We start from the raw sequence: 12,293 nt of genomic DNA on the forward strand, positions 1-12,293 counted from the left end.
GTCAGACTCTCTGGAACGCTGGAACCTGACACACACACACACACACACACACACACACACACACACACACACACACACACACACACACACACACACACACACACACACACACACACACACACACACACTGTGGCATGTAGACAAACACATGGAATGATACACACACACATGGAGGGGTGTAGAGACACTGTAGCACTCAGACACACACTGACACACTTGTCTTCCCTCCAGGTATTTTGTTTACATGAATAGGAGTTGAGGGAAGCAGCTATTTGAGTCCCAGTATAGAAAGAAACACACCTGTATTTGAGTAGGAGAGTCCATAGGGTCACAGACCACAGCCTCAGCTAACAAGTGTTTGTCTTGATGACGATCAACCGCCTTTTTTAAGACACGCAAAAGCTTCAAAATTCACAAGAGGGATATTTACTGCATATTTAGAGTCGTAGAACTAAACGCTTGTGTTAAACACAGACCTTACATTGACTTCCACTCTATACACACTTTGACTCTGCACTCTATACACACCCAGAGATACTGACAACTGACTCAGCTTTCTGAAGGCGAAGTTGGAAAATGATTATGTAGAAAAAAAAAGATAACAATGTGTCTTTTATAGTTTGGGACAGGCACACAGACTTGACATTTCATACTACACTAACACAATGTCCTACACACAAACAAAAGCATCTTCTTTAACAAATGCCTCGTTCATAACCATACAGGTACGCACAAACACAACAATGTGGTCTCACACACACACACACACACACACACACACACCGAGCATAAAAACTCAGACGAAAGCCGTGCTTCCCGTGTGGGGAACTACACAGACCTCATTACTGTATAATGGCCCCACCAACCCAAGCTGGCTAATTATGTCCTAGAAACTCACACAGCAGAGTCAAAGGAAGCAAGCAAGCATGTAAAAAGTAAAGAAAGACAGAACGAAAAACTGAAGTATCATGTGTAATGAAGGAGAGAAGATGTGGGTACAAACTTAAATGAATGGGAAGAAAGCGAGAGAATGTTGAGAGAAATAAAAGAGCAAAGTCTTCATCGTACAAACACACATAAGCACACATAAACACACTGCTTCTACAAAAGACTCAAGTCCTCCTCCGAATCTGTGCAGCTGAGCCAAACGTTGTCTCACATCACTACTCACCGATAACGATGAGCGTGTAGTTGATGTTCACGCTGCCGAACCCGTTGGTCGCCTTACAGATGTACGTCCCCGCGTCCTCGGTCTCCACCTCTTTGATGCGCAGCCCGTGCTGCAGCACCCGGAAGCGCGTCCAACCGCTGTGGATGTTGCGGCCGTCTTTGGTCCACATGATGAGCGGCGGGGGGTCGCCCTCCACGGGGCAGGGCAGCTTCATGGTGCGACCCAGACGGATGCTCTGTCGGTGGGCCACCCGCTCCGACACCCTGGGCGGACCTTAAGCGTGGGGGAAGGGAAGGGAAAGTGTATTGAGATTATGAAATCAATAAAGATCTCCCTCATCAGCCTAGTTACACGAAGCTTAAGAAATCAGATGACAGGAAGTGTAAACAACCAGCTTTCTTGAGTGCATGCAAACCTAAAAATGACACGTTTCACATTTGCTCCTAGTTTTTTTTGGAAGAATTAGGCGTGTTACCCGCTTTAGGATCTAGGTTTGGATGCCTATTCTTCATCTCCACCTTTGCAGCTACACACGCTACTCTCAGAACCAAAGAAGCCTCCAAATATGGCATTTAACACACAGGAATTATCCTTTGACCTTTGAGAGATTTATAATGGCTTGGCTTAACATTGACATTTTAACTCAGACAACAATAGAGTCCTCGGGGAGCAAACACAAAGCCGAGCTAATATCAACCGAGATGTCGTGTCGAGACGTAGAATCAGGCGTGACCTTGACCGCTCAGTAGCCGGTCTACTGTGAAACTGCACACTAGAAAAACAGAGGGAGGCGAGCGAGCCGGCTGATTGACTGGGAAAGGTGGGAGGAAATTGTGGGGGTGAGAGAGAAAGAGAGGAAGGAAGGAAGGTAAGAAGAGAAGAAGGGAGGCAACGAGGGAGAGTGGAATTTAAGGGAGTGAGTCTGAGGAGAGAAAGGGGGATGAAATATGGCCGAATAGGGGGAGCAGTACAAAGAAAGACAAACAGGAAGATAGAGAGATTTAAGCAGGAGGAGGTGTGGGAGTCATAGTGTACATCTCTTCTCATTACTCCTCCTGCCTTAAAACAATACGCTCCAAATATAGTAATAACAACACATGACAGGCCACCATGTAGCCAGCAAAGTGTCCTAACACACTACAAAAGCCAATTGTATGGAAACCCATCAGAAAACAACCTCTTCAGGTCACGTCCTGTCGAGTAGGAAAGATTTAAAAGAAGGACAAAGGCTTGATTTTAACAATGTGCCTGATAAAGGCTTATCTAGAAGAATACACACGCTCTGATAAGGATTAGAAACATATCAAGTATAAACACTAGAGGTGAGTTTCCTTTATTGCCCCTTTTTGTCTGGTGCTTTCTTATCACAGGGAACTAACACAGCCTGGTGCCTCTAATGTGCCCTTGTGATTAAAGGGTTCAATAAACAGCTGTAGATTTGTACTATTTTGTTTTTTAAATCAGCTTTTTGGTTGTTGCTGACGAAGTGTGACAAGGTCTGTATTGAGTGGAGGCTGTGGTGGATGAATGGGTCAAACGCAACACTTTCACCCAGTTGACCGGAGTTTGTGTCCAGTCAGCGTTTTTAGACTTAGCTGACATGATTTTGAGTTTTTAGGATGTATAATAGCTGAATAAGGCCGGTTGAGGTGCTAGAACGTCAATGCAAAGATGGTGGCGGTCAAAGCCACCCCCCCCCCCCCTTTCATAAACCAATGGGTGACATCACGGAGACTACATCCAGATTTCATACAGTGTATGCGAGTCAAAAAATTTGGACACACATAATTCATTGCAATCACCATAGCCTTTATTTTTTGCAATTCTTTCGGAGGAACTCGTTAACTCGAGCAACAGTAACCACCACGGCTTCACAGATACGTGTGGCTGCCTTCCTAAAAGGGTCTCAAACTCCAGCGAAAGACTTCACATCGTCGGCCAGCTTGTCAACCGTCACCGAAACAAAACAAGGGCCGTGATTTATTCCTCCGCTGTGCGTCTGTAGATGTCGGAGATGAACACGGTTAAGTGGAGTCGTATACGTGAAGCTGCTTATAATAACAAAAGGAGAACAGTTACAGTAGTCTTCCAGCATTCTTTCTGTCACGACGGGAGAGCAGGAGGTGGACACAATGATGAATGGATGGAGGTGAAATGTGTGAAAAAGACATTAGTCACACAAAGGGTATTCACAGGAGCCTCTCCTCCTCTCTCCTCCCTCCATCTTCCTCACTCCTGGACGGGGAATGTGTTCGTTCAGCTGTATGGCTTTCTCATCAGGGGCCAGACAGCACACTCCTTCTCCTCTCTCTTGCTCTTCCTTTTTAAATACTCTATATCTCCCTCTATTGTTCTCCTGTTCTTTCTAAGTCCTGTTTCTTTCTCTCTCTTGGCCGTGTGTCCCACTTTCACTATCTTTTCCTTTCTTTAAATACTGTGTCCCTTCAATGTTCATATTTTTTTATTTCGCTATATTTATTTCGTCCTCTCTTTTCTTCTTCCAACAGATTGAAATCTCATTCCCTTGAACTCTCACTACTCCCCTGCTACCTCTCTCCTTCTTACCCTTAACCCCTCGCTTCCCATTACTGCCTCCTCTTCTCCCCTGTCACCACTCTTTTCCTCTCTCTCTTTATTTTGCTCTCTTACTCCCTGCTCTCTCACTCTTCTCTTTCATCACACTCATTCACACCATCCTCTTCGCTCAGTGCAGTTTCTCTTCTTCCTCTCTTGTGTGATTTAATGGTCTCCTGCCTTTTTCGGATCTGCGCTCACACACTCACACTCCCACACCCACACCAACACCCCCACACACACACACGCACACACACACAGACACACACACACATAACTTCCCCAGTTTCTTCCCCAGAGGATCGCAGGAGCAGGACCTCGAACTGAACCTCTCAACTTTCGACAGTTAACCTCTGTTACGTCTACCTCCCCCCTTTTTCTTCCCTTACTCCCTCTTTCCCCTATATGACGGGAACACAGACCAGCAGCCTCCTCTCCTCACTCCCTCCCTTCCCCTCCCCATCGCCATCGTCATCGTCCTCCTCCTCTTCAACGGTCCATGACCGAAGTAAAGTCTTTTTAAATCTGTCTCTAGGGGTGAAACTGAAGAGAGTAAAAAATCTTTTCCTCTCTTTCACGAGACACAAGGTCAGTGTGTGTGTGTGTGTGTGTGTGTGTGTGTGTGTGTGTGTGTCTTTGCACATGTGTGGGTCATTTTTAGAATATATGTGCTGCTGAATTTTTTGCTACACATTTAGTCAAATAAAGCTAATTATTTGCATCTTTGTCTGTTCATATACTGTTTAGGAAGTGTCTTCATGTTTGTGTGTCTGCATGTGTGTGTGTGTGGGGGAGAAAAGAAAATTGCAGGCCTTTCAACTTTGGTCTGTTTAGTCCATTTGGGGCTTTACGATGCTCCCTCGCCTGCAACAGGCTCCTCGAGACAATCTAAAGCACCTTGAAGATTGTTTGTCGGCCTCCACACACACCAGGCACACCCTCCCTCTCGTTCTCCTCACATGCAGGGAGTGCGTAGGTAGGTTAAAGGCGTGCACGTCTGGCATTCTGGAGCCAAACGGCGGGAAAACAAGGCCTAGGTCAGATCCCACTACTCCCACAGAGGCAGAAACCTTCCAGCTCAGAGCTGCACATCCTCTGCAAGGATGGTAGCTGAAGGCCAAACAAAGCAGAGCAGAAATCAGCTCTTACATTCTGTTCTTGTGCGGGCTACTCCCCAAAAACAACTACAAATGCACTGCTTAAATTCCATTAAAGGGAACGTTTAGTGACATAATGAGGATTAGATTTACAGGACTAATTTTACCATATCTGTCTGTTAAATATGAAGCTGAAGCCTGAAGACACTCCAAATATTGATAATGCAACATGAGCGTTTTTCTTGTATGGTCAACTGGTACACCTTTGCATTTTTACACGCTAACGTTAGCGGATAATATTACACAGTAGAGTTTAGCATAAACTTGAGTTTGTTTTCTTTGGTTCTCTGCTCTACATACTTCTCTGACATTCTTTGCCAGCTAACGTCAGAGCACAGTGCTGTTTGTTTAAATCAGACTCGCTAATGATTTTCACAGACATTTCCATGAGCTGAATTCTCTTGGATGAAAAATAATCAACGCCATAACTGGCTGACAAAGTAAGATTTGTAACGAGAGAGAAATATTGACGCTTACTCTCCTTTCGCCATGAAAGCAAAGCATCCAAATGCTTGAAAAAAATACTTGCTAATTTAGTCAATCTTTGTGCTGCATATTTTGGCAGCGTGCGAATGCCCTTTGTGTTTTGGTTTGGGATGGAGAGTTTGCTTTTCAATGCCCTGCACGTTCCACTGGTCTCAGAGTCAGATGGGTCTGCAGAGTCCAACGCAACGCTGTTGTTGGCAGGGAGGCGAGACTGGAGAGCGAGAGGGGAGAGCCGAGGAATGCTTTTGATGGAGGGCACTTAACAGCGGGACGCAGCGCTGGTGTACAGTGCTGCGCAAAGGTAGAGGTGTGTCTGCATGTATGTGTGCGTATGCACGCTGAGCTATGAAAGACTGGAGCGCCGAGAGACAACCGCGTCCTCAAGAGGTCTTCATTATTATCCAATCAGTAACTTTCTGTCTCTCTCGTGCTTCCAAATAAGCTCAGAGTTAATAAAACAGCCACAAGGTTTTATCCTTCCGCTACGTGCTTCAATGAGAATTTGTGTGTGTGCAACTCAAATTACCCAAATACCCGTAAATCGGCTGTTTACGCAACACTTTCAGTGAAACCCTGTAATCCCCTGCTGTCCTGTTTTTGAATTATCTTCACAAGCCTGAATCCTGTTATCACCTCAATACTCTCTAAATCGATTAGGACCAGTGGGGTTGCTCGTTGCGTGACGCCACACTGGCTGAACGAGGTCATTTATTCATCAGGCCGCTGCTGCGACTCACAGATTTTACCCTGATTGTCTCTCCTTCACTTCCTGTAGTTCACTTACACACACTCTAACACACTCAGGCCTTTCTTTGGCCTGAGGCAACAGGCAGCCTGATGGGTAGACATTAAGTTGTCTTCTTCAGCTAGACACACACACACACACACACACAAACACAGATACACTTTCTCATTCTGACCCAGTCACTTCCACCCCAACAATAGGACAACTGCTGCTTTGCTCTGTCCTGACAGTTAACACTAGGCCTGAGGCTGGGGAGGATACACCGACACATCATCGAAGGGCTACATGACACACACACACACACACATAAAAACCTAAAGCTTACACTTGCCTCACACACACGCACGCTACAGAAAATCACACAGCGGCCACAAAAACTTTGAGGAATCTGCTGAGTGGTTGGTACGGCAACCTGATCCTCTGAGCGACTCACACCGCTGGCTTTCTGGGAGCACACACACACACACACACACACACACACACACACACACACACACACACACACACAGGTGTGAAACCTTCTGTTAATCCTTTTTTTGTTAATGTCTTAATCAGATATTTAATGGCGTGATAATATAAATGTGATTTGTTCTCTTGCTCTTACTTTCTCCTCCTTCTCTCTCTGCTGCCTTCACAGCATCTTGACTAATAGCTGGTTGTATTTCTTTACCTTTCCTCTCTTCTGGCTGCTGCACTTGTCTGCTCTAACCCTAATCCTTTGACAATATATAAGCTCAAAGATTTCCTCAAACCTAATTTAGAAATAACAGCTCACACACAAAGTTGGATATAAAATGACCATATAGTCACGCTGTTCCCTCAAAAAAACAAAGACTGGTGTTCAAATTTCACGTTAATGTTCAGAAACCAGCGGCGTAAGGTGCCAAAATCTACCGCGGACCTTTTCCTGTCGGGTTTATATTTGGCAAGAGCAATAAATTTGCTCAGTTTAATCCCGAAAAAGGTAAAGCAAGCAATGAATCATTTTAACGACACACCCAACCCAAATTAACGGAGGAGAAAAGATTTATGAAGACGCTTAGTTCAACTAACTGAGGGAAAAGGAAATCATGGCAACAATCTGAACAATAATAAGCCACTATATTAAGATTGAATTGTGTGTCATTATAGGAGAGTGGTTTTCATTTCTTATTACCATTAGAATAGCTTTATTTATGACTCAGTATCTGTCACAGGGAAATAGTAAACTCACTAAAATGCAAATTCAGTGGTTTTCAAGGCAACATATTGACGAAGCACTGGAAAGAAGTATCATTCCTGCAGAAAACATCAAGGGCAAATGTTTTTTTAGTTTCAAAACTGAAGTTATCAACCTGTGAAACCTGCAGTCCGAGTTCCCAAAAATAAACAGGGAGGTGGTTTCATCTCACGAAGAGAAGAAGGAGGATACTCGGGCATGGGAAAAAAGCGAGTGAGGCTTTTGAGGAAACCGAGACCGAGAACATAAAGTTCTGCAGACCACAAAGAACCTGAGGGCGGTGTGAACCTAGAACATTCTTTTAAAGCTTATAAAGGGCTTTACAGAAACCACATCATGCACAGTATGCACTTGTGAGAGTATGTGTGTCTGTGTGTGTGTGTGTAACAACAAGTTGGGCTCATTATTTAGATGCAGATTAAGGAAAGTGAAGAAAGTACGGTAAGGGAAGAAGAAGAAGGGATGGACTCAGAGAGAGGAATTAATCCTCACAAACAACTGCTAACGTGTGAGGAGTTACAGGTGAACTGCAGAGTGGACAAGAAGATGACACGTTAATGAGTACCTTGAGTAAAAACCGTAACAGAATCTACTTTGCTTTCTAAAACCGTGTGCTGCTTTACATCCTGTGAGACAGAAAACAGAAAAGACTGACAGAGCTAGAGACATCCTAAACGGTCCATTAACAACTCACAGTCAGGGCTTGTTGAAAACTGATCTGGTAGCTGTTTGAGAAGGAACACACCAAAACGATGGTTTTCTCTGTTTCTTCTGACTTTCACGGTGAACGTCACACCTGTCTCCTGTGATGACAGAGTGTCTCCAACACATCCATGTGATGAGGTTTGTTTTACATTACGGATCAAGTTATTTACTTTACACTTGTTATATCTGAACTCTCTGAATCGTACATATAAAGAGAGGACTCCCTGATTATTCAGGTTTATAACAGAAGAAGGAATCGCTTTTGTAAGATTTTAGCGTCACCTTGGTCAGATAATAAATGATTATTGGAAAAATAGGGATTAGAGATTAGATCCAGGGCTCCTTAACCCAAAAAAAAAACTAAAAGCAGGAGGGAAGGAAAGTGAAAAGAGAAAGAAAAGGTGAGCAGGAAAAAAGACTCAATAAACGGGAAAAGCAGGCCAGCTTTGGGCTGAAAGTAGGTCAAAGGCTACAAGTACTATTCCAGTTCAGTGTGTGTTTTAGTGTGTTTTAGTGTGTGTGTGTGTGTGTCTGGTCAGTGTATGGAGGCTGGGGGCTGAGTTACATTTTAGTGCAGAATAAGACCAGAGACAGACTGGGAGGAGACACTCCACAGTATGACCGTACACTCAGCTCACCTTCATCCTGAATCTCTAACGTTTAAGCACAACATACAGAATCTCAGAAAGAAGAAGAAAATGTGTGTTTTTTCCAATCAATGTAGCAATCACATGTATAACTACAGAATCAAGATTCCAGATAGCAAAATGATATCGTTCGGTAGTTTGTTTTCAGACATGCAGACATGAAAACAGCTTCACCATTTGACTCCAGCCGACCTTCACCAGTGACTGTGAAGTGTCTCCTAACAGCGCAGCGGCAGGTGTCGCGGGCGTGTATGTGAGGAATCCGAGGTCGGGGTCACTTTACTTATTCTATCAAAGTCAGGTTGCAGTCACCATCAGTGGACTCAACCGAGAGCAATGACCCTCTGAACCAAAGTCCAATTAAACACACCTTTAGGGGTAAACCACTATATTTAGTGACATGTATCTCCATCGGTTTGTATAGTAAAGTATTCTGTGTGTGTGTGTGTGTGTCTGCAGTGTGTGTCTGCAGAGCGCCTCATGCCTTACAGATAAGGCAAGACATAGTTGGCGCAAGATAAGAAACAGTTAACACTCCTGAGTGTGTGTGATTGTTTGTGTGCTTGTGTGTGTGTGTGAGGCGAGCGGTGTCCTCGACCTGACTTTTATCAGCCTTTTGGAGGCAGACACTGTAACTCATTAACAACAGTGATAACACACACACACACACACACACACACACACACACACACACACACACACACACACACACACACACACACACACACACACACACACACACACACACACGGTACCACCACCTGCTGTGGTCCACTTTAGTGATAAAGAGGTGAATATTTGCTGTAAGGGAGCCTTTTCATATTGACATAACCCATATAAAGATGGAGACATAGTGCAACGTTAAGAGAGAGACTGGCTTGTCTTCCGAGCAGTTAAATAATTGCAGATAAGCTATAAAAGGGTTGAATACAAGTAGGTGACCCTGGAAGGCCAGAACAACAAACACCTTTGTGTTTTCTGTTTACTCAAATCTATAAAGTTACATTAATTCCTCAGAGGAATAATTAGCGCTTTACATTACGAATATGTTCTTTATTTAAGGTAACTAGCCCGCTGTCCTTGCTTGAGTGCGGAAGTTTGGCATCAAGTAAATACAAACAAAATGCAAAATCACTACTCTATTGCAAAACATAAGACCCGTCTCACATTCTGATGAAACCACATGAATGTTGATAGACAGCTTCATGTTTCCTGGAAAAACGTTCACTTTACACCCACGTTTTCAAGCAGACGTCTTCTTATCTAGATCTTCTTATGACCTGCAGCTCATCAAATCAATACTTATTGGGTCATCATCTGAATAAACATTGCTTCAAGCTCAAATTAGCTTTTATTTCTGCTTTCTTTCTACTTTTGACTTTGTTTTCCGATGTTTATGACATAGTAACAAGAGTTTTATTTCTTTATCACATCCCTGTTAACAGGTTCAATTATGCTTTTACATTCTGAAATGAAAGTAAGAAAAACTTCATTTATATGGCACATTTGAATAAATAATAAACAAAAGCAGAGGACTACATTTCAAATGAAGAAACATAACCTTCACACACACACACACACACCCACACACACACTCAAGCAGCATGTGATAATTCAGTATTGTTCCGTCTTCCTCCTGTATTTCCTCCTCCTCCTCCTCCTCCACCTGTGTTTTCTGCTTCACTTGGTGGAGAGTCAGACATTCCAAGCATGCACATAAAACACACACACACACACACACACACACACACACACGCACGCACACACACACACACACACACATTCCACACCGATCCTCAGCCGTGACTAAGTCCATTTGTTCAGCTCAGGTCACTGTCTCCTTTTAGGCTCCTGAGTGTGTGTGTGTGTGTGTGTGTGTGTGAGAGAGAGGATTAGATGTGTGTGTGTGTGTGATTGCATGTTCTTAACCTATATGTCTTTTTTCTAATGGCTCCATGTTGATTGACATCTTAATGTCTCCAAGTCTTACGTAACAGGAAATAGAAGTGCTAAATGAAGAAGGGAAATACAACCGTCTTACACCAACCTCAAAGTTGTGACATTGAACCGTTAATAAAACAGAGCTTTATACTAATCTCTGTTCAACACTGACACTTCCCCAGCTAACATGGGATCGAGTCAGCACACTTACATCATGTGCACGCAAGTAAAAGAGTCAACTGATGGCCAGTGAGGGTGAGCCTCTGTAAATTAAGAGTTACGTTAACAGTAAAGCTCAGTTTTGCCATCTGTGATGCAAAAGCCATTAATCTGTTATTAAATCTTTTTATTGCAGTGCTAGAACAGTTACACACCGAGCATGTTGATAAACATGTCTGAGAGTTATACAGAAGACAAGTACTGCAATAGATTTGCATCACAGATATTTACTCAAAGCTTTACTGGATCGCTGGAAGTGTTTGCACTTTTACATTTGACGAGAAATGGATCAACTGTTGTGAGGAAACGAAGCGCGGATTCAAGAGGATTCACACCGTTCTTTGAGAAACTTGTTTTCTTTCAACAATTGTTCCAAAGTAACTGAATAATTGTCACAAATAAATGTACAAATAAGGAAACACTAATATTTGGGAGGCTCAGTTTTCACTTCCCTTTTACCATTCTCCAAAAGCCATCGTAGGATTAACGGCCGAGCTCCAGATGAAGCGTCTCACCTCTACACACCTGGCACATCGCTGCGTAGAGTAAAGCTGGATTGTTGATCTCGGAATGCTATAAAAAACATTGTGTAAAGTCCAGCTAATAATTTCCACATCAAAAAGGATGAGGGGGGGGGACTGGACTTACAGTAAGACTCATCATGACCGTACCAATAACAAAAGGTTTGTCAAGAGGCCTGCTTTTACTCACCAGTTAATGTGAAGAAGTACTAATTGAATGGTTGAATCATTGTTGGAATGCTGTTAAGCATTCCAACTATTGTTCTTCGAATCTTTATTGTTGGAATGCTGTTAAGCATTCCAACTATTGTTATCCTGTTTCTTTATTCTTCTTTATTTGTTGGAATGCTGTTAAGCATTCCAACTATTGTTATCCTGTTTCTTTATTCTTCTTTATTTTATTTTTTTTATAATTATATTTCTTCCGTACGCTTTTTGAAACTCTTCTGCTCCTTCATATTTTAAGCTACAGAAACCGTTCAACTATCAAAATGTTCAGCTCTTTCAGCAGAGGGGTGCTATGACTTTTCATATTTCTAACCTTTAAACTTTATGAATTATTAAGCTTTTTGCAATTTTTTTTTTGAATGGGTTTCTATGGAGAAAATGTTCAAATCCTCTTCAACTTTCAAATCCTTCTACTTCCTCATACTTTCAGCTACAGACACCATTTAAACTTTAAAATGTTGAGAAAACCCTGATCTATTGCCGCATTATTCAGCTTTTTGATATCTTTTATACTTTTTGAACTGTCCCATTTTAACTTTTATGATTTTTTCACTCCTTTTCTGACTTTATAATGGGTGTGTATTGCGCAGCTTAGAGTGCGTGATGTCACCGCTAGAGTGAAGAGCAGCTTGAGATTCTTGTGAAAAAAACATTTGTCTTTTGCCACTGTGTCCACAATC

The 12,293-nt window shown here is 42.9% G+C and overlaps 1 protein-coding gene across 1 annotated transcript in view; it reads right to left on the reverse strand.

Moving 5' to 3' along the window:
* fgfrl1a (fibroblast growth factor receptor like 1a) overlaps nt 1-12,293 on the reverse strand; it is a 63,603-nt gene that overhangs the window by 34,322 nt on the left and 16,988 nt on the right. The window contains exon 2 of the mRNA XM_076103571.1: nt 1,172-1,444. Coding sequence (XP_075959686.1) covers nt 1,172-1,444 — 273 coding nt within the window. The remainder of the gene's footprint in view (nt 1-1,171; nt 1,445-12,293) is intronic.

This window comes from Anarhichas minor, unplaced genomic scaffold (assembly GCF_050575085.1).
Source record: "Anarhichas minor isolate MPS153535 unplaced genomic scaffold, ASM5057508v1 ptg000028l, whole genome shotgun sequence".
Taxonomy (NCBI): domain Eukaryota; kingdom Metazoa; phylum Chordata; class Actinopteri; order Perciformes; family Anarhichadidae; genus Anarhichas; species Anarhichas minor.